The 15,271-nt window shown below is 52.5% G+C and overlaps 6 protein-coding genes; 2 read left to right on the top strand and 4 right to left on the bottom strand.

Moving 5' to 3' along the window:
* Positions 1 to 994: 994 nt before the first annotated feature.
* Positions 995 to 2,353, top strand: GSBLH_T00006106001 (uncharacterized protein; the record flags this gene model as incomplete). The annotated part of the gene is made up of 4 exons (XM_013038962.1): positions 995 to 1,202; positions 1,228 to 1,452; positions 1,508 to 1,756; positions 1,815 to 2,353. 4 exons carry the CDS (start codon positions 995 to 997, stop codon positions 2,351 to 2,353), a joined length of 1,221 nt encoding a protein of 406 aa, XP_012894416.1.
* A 790-nt stretch (positions 2,354 to 3,143) lies between these two features.
* Positions 3,144 to 4,109, bottom strand: GSBLH_T00000715001 (uncharacterized protein; the record flags this gene model as incomplete). Its single annotated transcript, XM_013038961.1, has 3 exons — positions 3,144 to 3,755; positions 3,785 to 3,914; positions 3,946 to 4,109. The coding sequence occupies 3 exons, from the start codon at positions 4,107 to 4,109 to the stop codon at positions 3,144 to 3,146; spliced, it is 906 nt and encodes a 301-aa protein (XP_012894415.1).
* A 78-nt stretch (positions 4,110 to 4,187) lies between these two features.
* Positions 4,188 to 5,595, bottom strand: GSBLH_T00000714001 (uncharacterized protein; the record flags this gene model as incomplete). The annotated part of the gene is made up of 10 exons (XM_013038960.1): positions 4,188 to 4,391; positions 4,422 to 4,512; positions 4,542 to 4,570; positions 4,601 to 4,810; positions 4,842 to 5,088; positions 5,120 to 5,154; positions 5,186 to 5,254; positions 5,287 to 5,335; positions 5,368 to 5,486; positions 5,524 to 5,595. The coding sequence occupies 10 exons, from the start codon at positions 5,593 to 5,595 to the stop codon at positions 4,188 to 4,190; spliced, it is 1,125 nt and encodes a 374-aa protein (XP_012894414.1).
* A 369-nt stretch (positions 5,596 to 5,964) lies between these two features.
* GSBLH_T00000713001 (uncharacterized protein) lies at positions 5,965 to 7,776 on the bottom strand (the record flags this gene model as incomplete). The annotated part of the gene is made up of 2 exons (XM_013038959.1): positions 5,965 to 7,249; positions 7,274 to 7,776. 2 exons carry the CDS (start codon positions 7,774 to 7,776, stop codon positions 5,965 to 5,967), a joined length of 1,788 nt encoding a protein of 595 aa, XP_012894413.1.
* A 135-nt stretch (positions 7,777 to 7,911) lies between these two features.
* Positions 7,912 to 9,244, bottom strand: GSBLH_T00000712001 (uncharacterized protein; the record flags this gene model as incomplete). XM_013038958.1 has 2 exons in its annotated part: positions 7,912 to 8,455; positions 8,552 to 9,244. 2 exons carry the CDS (start codon positions 9,242 to 9,244, stop codon positions 7,937 to 7,939), a joined length of 1,212 nt encoding a protein of 403 aa, XP_012894412.1. The 3' UTR covers positions 7,912 to 7,936.
* Positions 9,245 to 9,801: 557 nt separating this feature from the next.
* Positions 9,802 to 15,218, top strand: GSBLH_T00000711001 (uncharacterized protein; the record flags this gene model as incomplete). XM_013038957.1 has 2 exons in its annotated part: positions 9,802 to 9,968; positions 10,001 to 15,218. 2 exons carry the CDS (start codon positions 9,802 to 9,804, stop codon positions 15,141 to 15,143), a joined length of 5,310 nt encoding a protein of 1,769 aa, XP_012894411.1. The 3' UTR covers positions 15,144 to 15,218.
* Between the last annotated feature and the right edge of the window lie 53 nt (positions 15,219 to 15,271).

Genomic DNA, 15,271 nt, shown 5'->3' with positions numbered 1-15,271 from the left:
ATATCGAAAAAGAATACAGAAGTCCTCAATACTCTTTTCAACGTCACTGCCTGATTTGTTGTTCTCGATTTCACTAGAAGTAAAAGAAAAAGAATATTTCTCTTACGACCCATGCAAAGCAGATTCTGAACCTGTGGTTGAACCATCATCATCGGAGGAAGAAGTGATCATAAGCTACTTGGGAGAATTATCAGACTTTATACGACTTCCTTTGGACGACTTGCTCTCTTTCTTATTTTCATTCGAAATATACTCAATAGAAAAAGACTGGCTGCTTTCTTCACAGATAGGAGTTTTGCCGCTCTTTCTTTATTCCAGAAAAATGTATTTCGGATTTATTTGCATACTCTTACTCTCCACGGTGCATGTTTGCACTTTAGAAAGAGCTAAGAAGCAGTATCCAATTAGAGAGACTCGTCGAGACAAATCGTTGACAATTAGCCTAACACATGCATTCTCCAACAATTCGGATATAGCGGCCATTCTTAAAAAATACCAGGTGCCTCTTTCATCTCCCAATCGTTTCTGTTGATTTTACACACAAATTTACAATGGCTAAGTCAAGGTCGGGCGCTAGCTCAAGGAGAGTGAGTGGGAGCAATATCAAAAGGCAGTATCTTGCTAAACTGGAAGATTGGGAGCTTGAGGGAAAGTCATCCCATATTGTATTTTGCATATTACATTTCACATACAGCCGTTCTTTTGCGCAATTGCTGTACAAATCGTGTATCTATTTACTGTTAATCCTACAATCGTCGGAGGTGACAATGGAGAAATTGTCACAAATACCGTTCAGTTGGGAATGATACACTCTCCAGGTAGAAAAGAGCCAATCCTTGTTCTGTAGGTTATCCCCTGATTACCTTGGTTGGACATCTTTTCTGGCGATGCTTCAGTTGGATCGGGAATCCAGCGCTGGTGCTTAACATTTTAAGTACTATCTTTGCTTCTGCAGCTGTATTCTTCCTCTCATCAACGATCTTCTGCTTAACAGATGGAGACAAATGGAGCTCGGCCATTTTTCCTTGTACCCATTTCATTCTATTTTCACGCAGTGCTCCTATCCTTTGGTCAGACCTTTTGGATTCAATCGGTGCAATTTGAAGTCTTCACTCTAAACAATTTATTCATCTGCATTGTTTTATATCTCACTGTGAAGTTCTATTATTACTACTGGAGAGAAGAGAATCAACATCGTAATCGTATTCGAAATAGTGTTTAAAATAGTGTTCCGAATTGCATGCTACGGAGCTTTTATCTCTGCTCTGTCCCTCTGCAATCAGCACACGATTGTTTTTTACTTATTCCCAATTATTCTTTCCATTCTCTACCTTCTAATCAAATCGCACGAACTCACCACCAAACGTTTTTTCCAACTCACACTCCTGTTTTTCGCAGGATTACTGCCCTATGCTTACTTAGTCATCGATTCGTACTTCCCAAAGAAAGCCAGTTGGGGCGATGCACACACTTTATATGGTAAAAATAGCCCCGATTTTTGACATAGGATTTTTCAATCATCTCCTTCGATTGGAGTACGGAACCTTCCGATTATTCGCGGGAGATGAATCGAAGAAATCGGGCGAAATGTTCCTTTCCGGAATTCTGCACTATTTTTCCGGTTCTTGGCGAGTGAGAATAGGATTGGCTGCTTATTTCTCAGAATTTGTTTGGGTTCGGGTTTTTGTGTTCGTTGATCGGGTTTTCGGTTTGCTTTCACAGCAGAGAAACAAGCCAGCGAAAAGAGGAAAAGCAGGTTTTTGATCTTCGTTGGGTCTACTGGCTAATCGCGGGAATTTACACTTTTTATATAGGGGTGTTTCATTATCTGGCGAATCTTCCGCTTTCCACCAATCCGCTTTTTGTCAGCGTTCAGGAGCGATTCTGGATGCAAGGCTTTATCGTCATTTCGATTTTCGCGGGAATCGGATTTTCCCTGCTTTGTATCAGATTCCCGCGGTACTGTACATGGCTCCGCGTGTGCGGCGTACTGTGTGTCGTCCTGCAGTTTTTGCTAATGTCTCCGAAAGTGGTGTTATTGACTCGAAATAACGACACATTGCTTCAATTGGGTCGATCGGAGCTGGAATTGCTTCCTGAAAACGCGATTTTCTTGGTGTTCGGGGATTGTCAGCAGAACGCTGCGATGTATCTGCAGCAAGCGTTGCACGAGCGAATGGATTTGGACATCGTGTATCTGCCCTACGCTTCGTACATGTGGTACAATCGAACGCAGCTGCCGCTCTATCCGAACATCACGTGGCCAGGGACGGTCTATCACGAACTGGGGAGCATTCTCAAAGGAGAAGGCGGGAATGCGTTTAATTTGAAGTCGAGCCACGCAGAGAAATGAACACGTAGAGAATTCATCGATGCGAATATCGGCAAACGACGCATCTTCATTCCCTCGTGGGAGAGTCGCAGCGATCGTCCCGTCGATTCCTACATGCTCTTTCCGATCGGCGTCGTCAACGAAGTCGATGAACCACACAGAATTGACCGTAGATCAAACCGATCGGATCGATTCCGGACCGAATCTGGGCGGAAACGGCGGTCCGCGCGTTACAGATGTACAATCTCACCGGCGAATATCCTGTCGGAACGTGGGAGAATCAGTTCGTCACGACGAAGGGGCAGGTGCAAATGGTGGAAACGGGGAAGGAGGGTGAGGAATAGGAGTTCGTGGAGTTTTTGCTGAATAAAATCGATGTGATGCGACTTACAGACTTCGAAAAGCGAGTAGAAAAGGGTCAGCTGATTGACTTGGTAGCGATTCCTTCGGTTTGCGGAGCAGCTTTTGGTGGATCGCATTCGTTCGAAGAACTTCTATGGAATCGAATACTATTTCTTGGGCGTGATTTACCAGAAATATGGGGAGTTGGAGCCGAAGATCTCGAATGTGAGTGGTTTTTCGTCGTGTGTGATGATTGAATCGTTGCGGAGATATGTGAAGATTACGAAGATTTCGAGTGGGAATGTGGAGATGGCGAAGAAGTTGATTCAATACTTTGACCAGCGATGTGTTGAGTTTTGGAAGGATAACCCGGAGATGTGGATTGATTTTGAAAACCTTCCATATTCGATTCCGGATTATTCGAATTACGAACACTATTTATGAACTGTTTATTATCCAAACAATTGAACTAATCACTGAAACTACGACTTCGTTTGCGAGGTTTATTCTCTGGTTTTTCATCTTCTTCGTTATCATCGCTAAAGCTTCGAGTACGACGTTTTAATGCAGGCTTTTCTTCTTTTTCATCGCTATCATCACTAAAGCTCCGAGTACGAGGCTTCAATGCAGGCTTTTCTTTTTCTTCTTCGTCACTAAAGCTTCGAGTGCGGGGCTTTAATGCGGGCTTTTTATCATCCAGTCGTGAAGCTACCCTTTCTTCATCCGGTCTAGCTTGATTTTGTTCTATCTTCCGATCAGAGACACGATTCGAAGGTTCCAAATCATGCTTTTCCTGATTTCGATCCAATGAACTATATGTATGGGAAGCGTGTCTTCTCTTTGATTCGCTGCTGGATGAACGATGTCTGGAATGACGTCTTCTGGATCTGCTCTCACTTCTACTGCGACTTCTACTGCGACTTCTACTGCGACTGCGATGTCTTCTTGAACGATGGTGACGGTGATGACGGCGATGGTGATGACCCTCTTCTTTCTCCTCCTTCTCTTTCTCTTCCTTGTCCTTCTCTTTTGGAGGACGATAATCCCTTTTGTGATCAACGCACACAATACGACCCAGTAACTACACTATTCAACAACAAAATAATATACCTCCATTCCCGAAAAATTATCTACCGCCAAAACACAGCTCAGCCAATTCTCATATCGTAAGAAGCCAAATCCCTTTGATTTTCCAGTGTCATGATCTCGAATCAAATTTATGTCTTCAACCTCTCCCCATCTGCCAATAATAGCAATTTCCAAAAACCTACTGGGAAAACATGCAAATAATATCTCCTTCACTTAATTCTGGGGATATTCCTCCAAAATATATCCATGGACAATCTTTATAAGTCTGATGCCACGAACAATCAAAAGGAGTATCATTTTCCAGTTCCTTTTCATTCAACCGCAATACCTCCCTGATATTGTTCATGACCTATCAATTTCTCTCCAAGAACGGAAAATGTGACTGCAATTCAAATTAGAAACAAACTCATCCTTAAAAGACACATTATTCCCAACAAACAATCCATGTAAAGTAGCCCTTAATCTTCTCCGCAGCGCTCAATCCCAAAGAGTAGGCATTACTCGTCAGCGACGACACCACCGACGGCTGTGTGCTCTGTGTGTTCGTTTCCCCATAGTACTGAGCACTGCTGATGCTACGCGCCCCTGCAAATTGCTTCAGCTTCTCCCGACCTTCTCTTTCATCATACTTTCATTCAATTCCTTCATTTTTCTCTACCTGATCTCTTCCAAAATACTGATCGCTGCTAATTCCCTTGCAGCCCTTAAACCGATCTGCTGCTGACATTCCAGAAGGCGTCTCTGCGTGTCTATATTACAATCCGCGATCGACCTGTACGCTGCCGAACTCGCGCTGGCTTCCGTCTTCTACAAATCACAGCGCTTTCCTACCCAAACCTTCTCCAAAACCAACGACGTCGACAGCTTCGCAGCCTGCGACTCTTTGGAAGTCGGCTTCGCCGCGGCTATCGGTTCAATGGTGGCTGTGGCGCCCAATTTCTTCCCGCCAAGACCGCGCCGCAAGGCGGGCTTTTTCTTTGCGAGAGAATTCCCGCTGGAGGCAAGTGAGGGCTTGTCTTCGTGGAGAAGGAACGAGCCCTGCCCGCTCTGGATGTGAGAAAAAGGAAATGAAACAAACAGAAGCCGCGGACGGCTTCGAAGCAACGTTCTCAACTACTAACAGGCCTTTTGGCGGCGAAGAAACCGCGGGGGAGGAAGAACCGATCACGACTGGAACGGCGGCGGGCGCGGGACGCGGGGAAGTCTCCTGGGGTTCTGCGGGAGGCTCAGGAACCGTCTCTTTGGGAGTGGAATCGCTATCAATAGTGGGGGTGCTCTCGAGGTTGAGTTCTTGCTTGACCTGCTTGGCGAGGTATTGCTTGTAGCTAGAAATGAGGGACGGTGGAGTAGAATTACAGCTGGGCAGCTTTGCTGGTGTACTTGTCTTGGAGCTAGGAATGATGCGATGGAAATGGAATCAACCTTCGAATTCAACAGCATGGACCATCCGTGCTCCTTGAAAAACTTTGCAGCGTTGTCGTTTCCTCCAAGCTATAAAATAAACGAACATGACAAAAGGCAACTCTCATGGCCGTTATCTGCTCCTCCTTCCACACATCGAGCTGCGTTGATCTAAATTTCGATTCTTAATCCACAAAAACTACTTTACAAAGGAAATGTGCACACCCATATTTCTATGATGGGCAGAACACTCTAGACAAATGTATACACCATACGGGATAGAAGCCCATGTAGGGTTTTTCTGCCCGCAATCAAAACACGCCTAGTACGTTAGCAAACAAAACCAAGCAATTTCCTACTTTGTTAGCTGGGTTGGACCGGAGCTTCTTGAATATCGATTCACTTTCCTCGTGAGACAGAACCTTAGACATTTTTTGATAATGCTTCTAGTGATGCAAATGATGGATTTGTAGTGTATTCAAATGAATTGCTAATGCTTCGCCATTTTTCTTATTAGATTGTATTCGTAATACATGCTAGAAATGGAGAGCTTTTTTGAGTGAAGACTAGATTATTTTTATTTGCATGTGTTCATTTTCGTGATCTTAGCACGTATTCTGCGAGATCTATTCCATCATTCCTTAAACATGATAGTTGCCTAGATAGTAGAATTATACTCCACGTTTTCTAATAAAAAACCTATTTGAATGTACACATGACACATGTATTCTCACCCTCAAAATCTTTCCTATTATCATATCCTAACGGTTTTACTAATAACAAACAACCACTTATTCACATCAAATATCAATCTGATGCACATCGTCCAAGGACATGGTCAGTCTGTCCGTTCCACGAATCTCAAAACTCACAAACTCATTGGTTCCCTTTCTCAACAGCGGTTCGGGCACATACAGCGTCAACTGCGGTCCCACGGTCCAATAGCGTCCCAAGTTGAATCCATTGGCGTAGATGTGTCCCTTGGTCCATCCCTTGGGGTTAATGAACGTGTCCGCCGTCTCTTTAATCTCCACAAAGCTTCGATAGAAGGCGGGTCCCGTTCGCTCCGCCTCTTCGTTCGCTTCGTTCACCGGCTTCCACTGCAGCACGTTGACGTTTTTCATGCCCAATCGCATCATCTCCCATCCCTGCAGCACGCCTCCGTTCAGCGTCACATCGCCCAGAATGCCCTTCCGATCGGTCATCTGCGCTCCGTAGTTCAATCGGCCCATGCTCTCCACCAGGATATCCAGCACGCCGCTGCCCGGAACCTCCACCGTCACCGAGCAGTTCGCTCGCTCGATGAGTCCCAGGAAGGCTTGGTCCAGGAACACGTACGCGCGATCGTGCACGGTGGCTAATCGCAGCGTGCCGCCCTGCACGATGGACGTGCGATACAGCACAAACCCGTAGTCCAGACCCAGTTTCTCCATCGACAGCGGACGATCGGCCTTCACGGGCTGCCGGTCCAGTGCTTCCAAGTTCTCCCAGAGCGACGCGCGCTCCGTGAAGCGGATCGTTCCGTAGCTCGCCTTCTTCGTGTCCTGCACGTCGTACTGCGGCAGCTTCTTCCACTTGCCGATCTGATCGCGGATCGCTTTGTATTTCTCCGTCATGTCGCCCGCTTCGGACAGCGGAGCGTCGTAATCGTAGCTCGTCGGCTGCGGCTGCAGCAGCTCGCCGCCGCCGTTCGCGCCGCTCATGAAGCCCCAGTTGGTGCCTCCGATGAACACGTAGAAGTTCCAATTGGCTCCCATCTCGTACATCTCCGTCATCGTGTCCAGGATCGGCTGGATCGCCGTCTTCTGGTGTTTCTCCGTCCAGTGGTCCAGCCAGCCCGGGTAGAACTCCGAGTTCTGCAGAGGACCCACCGGCTCGTACTTCCGCATCACCGCCAGCTGGCTGTGCGCGTTGCCGGGACCGAAATCCACGGTGCTGTAGGCCTTGCCGGCCAGACGACCGCAGGTCACCATTTGGTCGGTGGGACCATCGGTTGTGAAGGTGACGTAGGTGGTGTCGGGACCTAAATACTGAACCGTGAGGTCGTAGAGCTGCGTCAAGTAGTCCTTGTCACAGGCAGGGTAGCTGCCATACTCGTTCTCAATCTACACCATGATAATGCCTCCTCCGTTTGTGATCATATGGGGAGCCAGGATGGGGAGCAGCACACTGTACCAGGCAGTGACCGGTTTCATGTACTTGGGATCGTTGGTTCGGATTTGGATGTCGTCCTCCTTGAGCAACCAGTAGGGAAGGCCTCCAAACTCCCATTCGGCACAAATATAGGGACCAGGACGCACAATGACCAAAAAGTTGTACTTCTCAGCGAGGGTCAAATATCGGTTAAGATCGTTGGCCCCCTCGAATTGAAACTCTCCCTGCTCCGGCTCGTGCATATTCCAAGCAATGTAGGTTTCGACCGTGTTCATACCTGCGTTGGCCAGCTTCTTGAAGGTATCCTCCCAGCGATCTGGATGGACTCTGAAATAGTGGAAAGCAGCGGAGATGAGCTGAATGGGCTGGTTGTTGAGAAGATACGAATCCTTTCCGATGGTAAAATTACCAGCAAATACACTCGTGAAAAGGGTCAAGAGAAGTAAAAGGTTTACCATAGTTAAAGATTAAAATGAGGATAGTGGGGAGGGGATGAAATGAGACACAATTGAATGAAACGCCTTGGTTATTATTATAGCAGCTCACATCACATCACACACCTCTCTCTCAAACTTGTTCCCAACAAACACACAATGGATTGAAGAAATGTACTTTCGTTTACTTAGCACGGACAGTGGACTTAATAATACCCACAGCGACAGTCTGTCTCATATCACGGACGGCGAAACGACCCAGAGGAGGATAATCCTGGAAGGACTCGACGCAGAGAGGCTTGGAAGGCACCAGCTCGGCCATCATGGACTTTCCGTTCTTGACGATATCGGGGTTCTCACGCAGGACCTTTCCGGTACGCTTATCCATCTCGGACATGATCTTCTCGAACTTGCAGGCAATGTGAGCAGTGTGGCAATCCATCACAGGGCAGTAACCAGGACGAATACCCGAGGGGTGGTTCATCACAATGACCTGAGCGGTGAACGACTCCACTCTGCAAGGAGGATCGTTCTTGGCATCTCCGCACACGTTTCCACGGTGAATGTCCTTCACAGACACGTTCTTCACGTTGAAACCGACGTTGTCTCCGGGCAGAGCCTGAGGAATCGACTCGTGGTGCATTTCCACGGACTTGACTTCAGTGGTCACACCCACGGGAGCGAAGGTCACGGTCATACCGGGCTTCAGGATACCGGTCTCCACACGGCCCACAGGCACTGTACCAATACCTCCGATCTTGTACACATCCTGCAGAGGAAGACGCAGAGGCTTATCCACAGGGCGCTTAGGAGGATGAATGTTGTCCAGAGCCTCAATCAGAGTGGGTCCCTTGTACCAGGGCATGTTCGCAGAGCGCTCCAGCATGTTATCTCCGTTGAATCCAGAGATGGGAATGAAGGGAATACGCTCCTCCACCTTCTGGTAACCGACCTTGGTCAAGAAGCTGGTCATCTCAGCCTTGATCTCCTTGTAACGAGCCTCGGAGTAGTTCACGGACTTGTCATCCATCTTGTTCACGCAGCAGATCATCTGCTTCACTCCCAGAGTGTTGGCAAGAAGAGCGTGCTCACGAGTCTGACCGTTCTTTCCGTAACCAGCCTCGAACTCTCCAGTTCCGGCAGCAATGATCAGAATGGCAACATCGGCCTGAGAGGTACCGGTGATCATGTTCTTGATGAAGTCACGGTGACCAGGGGCATCGATGATGGTGAAGAAGTACTTCTCAGTCTGGAACTTCCACAGAGAAATATCAATGGTGATACCACGCTCACGCTCGGCCTTCATCTTGTCCAGCACCCAAGCGTACTTGAAGGATCCCTTACCAATCTCGTTGGCCTCCTTCTCAAAACGCTCAATGGTACGCTTATCAATACCACCGCAAGCATAGATCAAGTGACCAGTGGTGGTGGACTTTCCAGAATCGACGTGTCCAATGACGACCAAGTTAATATGAGGCTTTTCCTTACCCATGATTACAAACGAAAGAGTTTATTGATAAGGAGTGGTTAGAACATATGTACAGTGGTTTTCCTTCATTATCATGAAATCGGGCAATGAGCAGAAAAGAAAATATTATATTATTGAACTGAGGTTATTTTAAATCTTAACACACCCATTGCACAAAGTCCTAATAATGCCGTAATCAACCTCTAAAGAGGTTAGAGAGATGGAGAAAAACACTATGCTTATATGGGCATGATAAGAATGCAAAAGGGCTCAATATACAGGTTAGAAAACAATTACCTTCTAGAATATTTAAAATAAGGTGAGCGTAATATGAAAGCACCTAATTACCATCGCCGAAAATAAAGGGGAAAAGACGTGTGTAATCAATCAATGGAATCAAATGACCAACTGTATAGTGATCAAATCCTCCTTGATTATCAATTAGTTGATGATTATTGAAGTAGAAATCAGTAGTAATTTATAGTTTTTTTCTGATTTTCTGGGGTGGGCTGATTTTGCTATTTTGTAATCATGTAGAACTATGCCTGAGGTGCATTATAAGAATCAAACAGTGACTGGTAATGATGCTGCTTCTTATGTTGCGTACGTGCCTCCGATGGGCGTTTCCGTATAGGTACCAGTTCTGTGACAATTGCTTCATTTACCCGATTACTCCTTCTACTCCGATGGCTACCAATTGCGATGCTTATGCCAGCCGCGGAATGAAGAATGTGTTTGGCCAGGTCGGGTAGGTTGCAGCCTCTTTCTGTGATATTGAAGTACGGTCGTGGAGATGCAGTCCGAGGCTGGAGCGTCTGGTGCTGTTCACGGAGCTCTGGTGGGAGGAGGTCTCTGCTCGACCTTCACTTGCTCTCAGGGACTGTTGCTGATGATTCCCAACATGTACAAGATTGCTGGAGAGATGCTTCCCTGCGTGTTCCACGTCTCTGCCCGTTCTGTAGCGGGTCAGGCTCTGTGCATCTACGGTGAGCACTCGGATATCATGGCTTGCCGTTCGACGGGTTTCAGTTTCCTGTGCTCCCAGTCGGTGCAAGAAGCGCACGACATTGCTTTATGCGCGCATATAGCGTCCCTTCGTGCGAGTCTTCCCTTCGTGCACTTCTTCGATGGCTTCCGCACGTCGCACGAGACGACGAACATCCGCGTGATCGACGAGGAGTCCATGAAGCAGTTCGTTCCCTGGGAGGCGGTGCGTCGTCACCGCGCGCGCGCCGTGAACCCCAACCACCCCGACCTGCGCGGCACGGCGCAGAGCCCCGACATCTACATGCAGTGCGTGGAGGCGGGCAACGCTGCCTACACGCAGGTGCCCGAGATCGTGGACAAGGTGTTCGAGGAGATGGCGCCGGTGTTCGGTCGCCGCTACCGCCTGTTCGAGTACTACGGCGCGGAGGACGCGGAGGACGTGGTGGTGTGCATGGGATCGGGCGCCAACGTGGTGCACGAGACGGCGAACTATCTGAACGCGCGCGGCAGCAAGGTGGGCGTGCTGAAGGTGCGTCTGTTCCGTCCGTGGAGCGTGAAGCACTTCCTGGAGGTGCTGCCCAAGACCGTGAAGCGCATCGCCGTGCTGGACCGAAGCAAGGACGCGGCGGCCATCGGCGAGCCGCTGTATCTGGACGTGTGCACGTCGTTCAGCACCGGGGAGACGGAGCTGCGCCCGATGATCATCGGCGGTCGCTACGGACTGGGATCGAAGGACTTCACGCCCGGGCAGGCGATGTCGGTGTTCCAGAACCTCCGCGCCGAGAAGCCGATCCGCAGCTTCAGCGTGGGTATCAACGATGATGTGACGTACCGCTCGCTGCCGCAGCTGCCCGAGCCGGACACGGTGCCCGCGGGCATCTACCAGGCGATCATGTGGGGCATGGGATCGGACGGCACGGTGTCGGTGTCGAAGACGATCATGAAGATCCTGGGAGATTACCACAATCTGAACGTGCAGGGCTACTCCGAGTACGAGGCCAAGAAGTCGAACGGCTGGAGCGTGAACTACCTGCGCTACGGCAAGGAGCCGATCGACTGTCCGTACAACATTCGCTGCGCGGACTACGTGTCGTGCAGCAAGAGCTCCTATCTGTACAAGTTCGACATGTTCTCCGCGCTGAAGGAGAACGGAATCTTCCTGCTGAACACGAGCGCGACCACGCTGGAGGAGATGGAGGCGCTGCTGCCCGGGAAGGCGAAGCGCATCCTGGCGCGGAAGAACGCGCGGCTGTTCGTGGTGGACGCGACGGCGCTGGCGGGCAAGTACCATCTGGGAAAGTACGTGAACACGACGATGGGAATCGTGTACTTCAAGCTGACGGGCTGCATGGACGTGGAGGAAGTGGTGCCGATCATGAAGAAGATGGTGGAGAAGACGTACATCAAGAAGGGCGAGCACATCGTGCGCAACAACTGGGACTGCATCGACAACTCGCTGGAGGCGGTGCACCAGATCGAGTATCCGCGCGAGGCGTGGATGAACGCGGAGGTGGAGAAGCCGCACGAGATCGAGGGCGCTCCCGAGTTCGTGAACAAGGTGATGCTGCCGATCGTGCGCTACGAGGGCGACAATCTGCCGGTGTCGGTGTTCCGTCCCGGCGGCGTGATGCCTTCCGGCACGACGCGGTACGAGAAGCGAGGCATCGCCATCATGAACCCCGAGTGGCAGATCGACAAGTGCATCCAGTGCAACCAGTGCGCCACCGTGTGTCCGCACGCCTGCATTCGCCCCGTGCTGCTCACCGAGGAGGAGGCCGCGAAGGCGCCGGAGGGCTTCAAGACGCTCAAGGCGACGGGCGGCGGCGCGCTGAACAACATGCGGTTCCGCATCCAGGTGTCGCCTCTGGACTGCACGGGCTGCCAGCTGTGCGTGGAGGCGTGCGGCGACGACGCGCTGGTGATGAAGGACTTCGAGGTGATGAAGACGCAGGAGGCGGCGAACTGGGAGTACGCGATGACGGTGCCGAGCAAGGGCGACCTGGTGGGCCGCAACGACGTGCGCTCGGTGCAGTTCCACCAGCCCATGCTGGAGTTCAGCGGCGCGTGCGATGGCTGCGGTGAGACGCCCTACGTGAAGCTGATCACGCAGCTGTTCGGAGAGCGCATGAACATCGCGAACGCGACGGGCTGCTCGTCGATCTGGGGAGGCACGGCCTCGTTCAACCCCTACACGCACAACGCGCGCGGCCAGGGACCCGCGTGGGCCAACTCGCTGTTCGAGGACAACGCCGAGTACGGTCTGGGAATGTCCGTGTCCGTGTCGCAGCGCCGCCGCGTGCTGCGCGAGAACGTGGAGGCGCTGCTGAAGGAGGAGGCCGCGACGCTGCCCGAGGGACTCGCCGATTTGCTGGCGGAGTGGCTGGAGAACTACAGCGATGGCCGCCGCTGCCAGAGCGTGGCGAACCAGGTGATGGACGTGCTGAGCGGCCTGGAGGGCAAGGAAGTGTCCGCCAAGCTGGCCGCGGTGATCCGCGACCGCGATCTGTTCCCGAAGATCTCGCAGTGGATCATCGGAGGCGACGGCTGGGCGTACGATATCGGCTACGGAGGCGTGGACCACGTGCTGTCGACCGGCGAGGACGTGAACATCGTGGTGCTGGACACGGAGATGTACTCGAACACGGGAGGCCAGAAGTCGAAGGCCACGCCCATGTCCGCCGTGCAGCAGTTCGCCGCGGGCGGTAAGTTCACGCACAAGAAGGAGATGGGCTTGATGGCCATGTCCTACCGCAACGTGTACGTGGCCTCCGTGGCGCTCTACGCCGACATGGCGCAGGCGATCCGCGCGTTCAACGAGGCCGAGTCGTACAACGGACCGTCCATCATCTTCTGCTACTGCCCCTGCCTGATGCAGAACGTCGTGCCCGCGATGCGCGCTACCTTCAAGGAGGTGGAGCTGGCGGTGAAGTCGGGCTACTGGCCGCTCTACCGCTACGACCCGCGTCTGAGCGCTAACGGCAAGAACGCCTTCCAGCTGGACTACAAGAAGGATCTGAGCGATGACCTCAAGAACTTCCTGGCCAACGAGCGTCGATTCTTGGAGCTCAATCGCACGCGTCCGCAGGTGGCCGAGGAGCTGCACGCCGAGCTGAAGAACCATCTCCAGGAACGCCACGACGACTTCGTGCGTCGCGCCATGCCCCTCGCCAAGCTGGCTGCCGCTTCGGCGACGAGTTCTGGATCTGGATCTGGATCAAGCTACGAGCTGACGATTCTGTACGGATCGGAGACGAACCACTCGAAGGATCTGGCGCTGACGCTGATGCAGGAGGCGGAGGCGCGCCAGGTGGAGGTGACGGTGAACGAGCTGGACGAGATGAGCATGGAGGACCTGGCGACGAAGAAGCACGTGGTGATCCTGTGCTCGACGGCGGGCAACGGCGAGTTCCCGAAGAACGCGAAGGCCTTCTTCGCGGAGGCGAGCAAGGAGCATCCCAGCGACCTGCTGAAGAACGTGGAGATCCACGTGTTCGGTCTGGGCGACTCGAGCTTCGCCAACTACAACGCGGCGGCGAAGCAGATCCACGCCCGTCTGCAGGCCCTGGGCGCCAAGTCGATCGACCTGACGCTGGCGAACGACCAGGATCCGGAGCGCTACATGACGGCGTGGGAGAACTGGGTGCCGGTGTTCTGGGAGCAGAGCGGCGTGCCCGAGCCGGTCTACGAAGGCGTGCCGCCCAGCAACTTCGCGGTGTCCGTGAAGGACGCGAGCGCGCACGTGTCGCGGCGCCGCTTCCTGCCCGGCGACGCGCAGCTGATCCCGCTGGTGAAGAAGACGCGGATGACGCCGGTGGACTACGACCGCAACATCATGCACCTGGTGTTCGACCTGGACAAGACGGACATCCGCTACAAGGTGGGCGACGCGCTGGCGATCTACCCCAAGAACACGGACGCGCTGGTGCAGCGCTTCTGCGCGTACCTGGCGCAGGACGCGGAGACGATCGTGGGCATCGCGAGCAGCAGCGAGTCCCTGGCGGACAAGTTCCCCAAGACCACCACGGTGGGCAAGATCGCGGCGGAGATCCTCGACCTCGCGGGCCGTCCTTCGCGCAAGCTCTTCAAGACCATGAGCTACTTCGCGGAGGGTGACGAGGCCGCGCAGCTGGCGGCGCTTTCGCGCGGCGAGGGCGAGCTGGCGCAGCGCTTCGCGGCGGAGACGGCGAGCGTGATGGACGTGCTGGAGCACTTCCGCTGCCGCGTGGACCTGGCGCACCTGCTGGAAGTGGTGCCCGCGATCAAGCCGCGCCTGTACTCGATCGCCTCGTCGCAGCTGCGCGACCCGCACCTGCTGGAGCTGTGCATCGTGGTGAACACGTGGAAGACGGCGTCGGGCGCGGAGAAGACGGGACTGTGCACGGGCTACCTGGACGGCCTGGACCTCAGCAACGGACCCGTGCAGGTCGCCGTGTCGGTGAACGGCGGAGCGCTGTTCATGCCCGAGGACAGCTCGGCGCCGCTGCTGATGGCGGGTCTGGGCACGGGCATCGCGCCGTTCCGCGCGTTCGTGCAGGAGAAGGCCGTGCAGAAGCACAGCGGCAAGACGATCGGCGACGTGGTCTTCATGATGGGACTGCGCTACCGCGCGAAGGAGTTCCTGTTCGGCGAGGAGTTCGAGGCGCTGGAGAAGGAAGGCGTGATCAGCCACCTGCTGCCCGCGTTCTCGCGCGACCAGGCGCAGAAGGTGTACATCCAGCACAAGGTGGAGGAGAATCCAGCGCTGGTCTGCGACGTGCTCGTCGAAAAGAAGGGATACTTCTTCTATTGCGGACCTGCTGGAAGCGTGCCCACCGCCATCGAAAAGGCCATTCTCAAGGCCTTCGAGAGCGTGTATAAGAAGAGCGAGCAGGAGGCCATGGACATGCTGAACAGCATCAAGAACGAGGGAAGATATGTCGTCGAGGCCTGGTCGTAAGGGCGATCGAAGGATGGGTCGGATGGGTTTAAAGGATTGCACAGTATTGTGGAGCAAGTTGCTTGATTGATTTTAGTCTTGTTTGTTAGCCAAAAGGAGGAGGAGTTTCATTTCGGGACAGTACCGTT

This window comes from Blastocystis hominis (assembly GCF_000151665.1).
Source record: "Blastocystis hominis, Singapore isolate B (sub-type 7) whole genome shotgun sequence assembly, scaffold_1".
Classification (NCBI taxonomy): Eukaryota; class Bigyra; order Opalinata; family Blastocystidae; genus Blastocystis; species Blastocystis hominis.
This window is presented reverse-complemented; position numbering and strand designations above follow the sequence as displayed.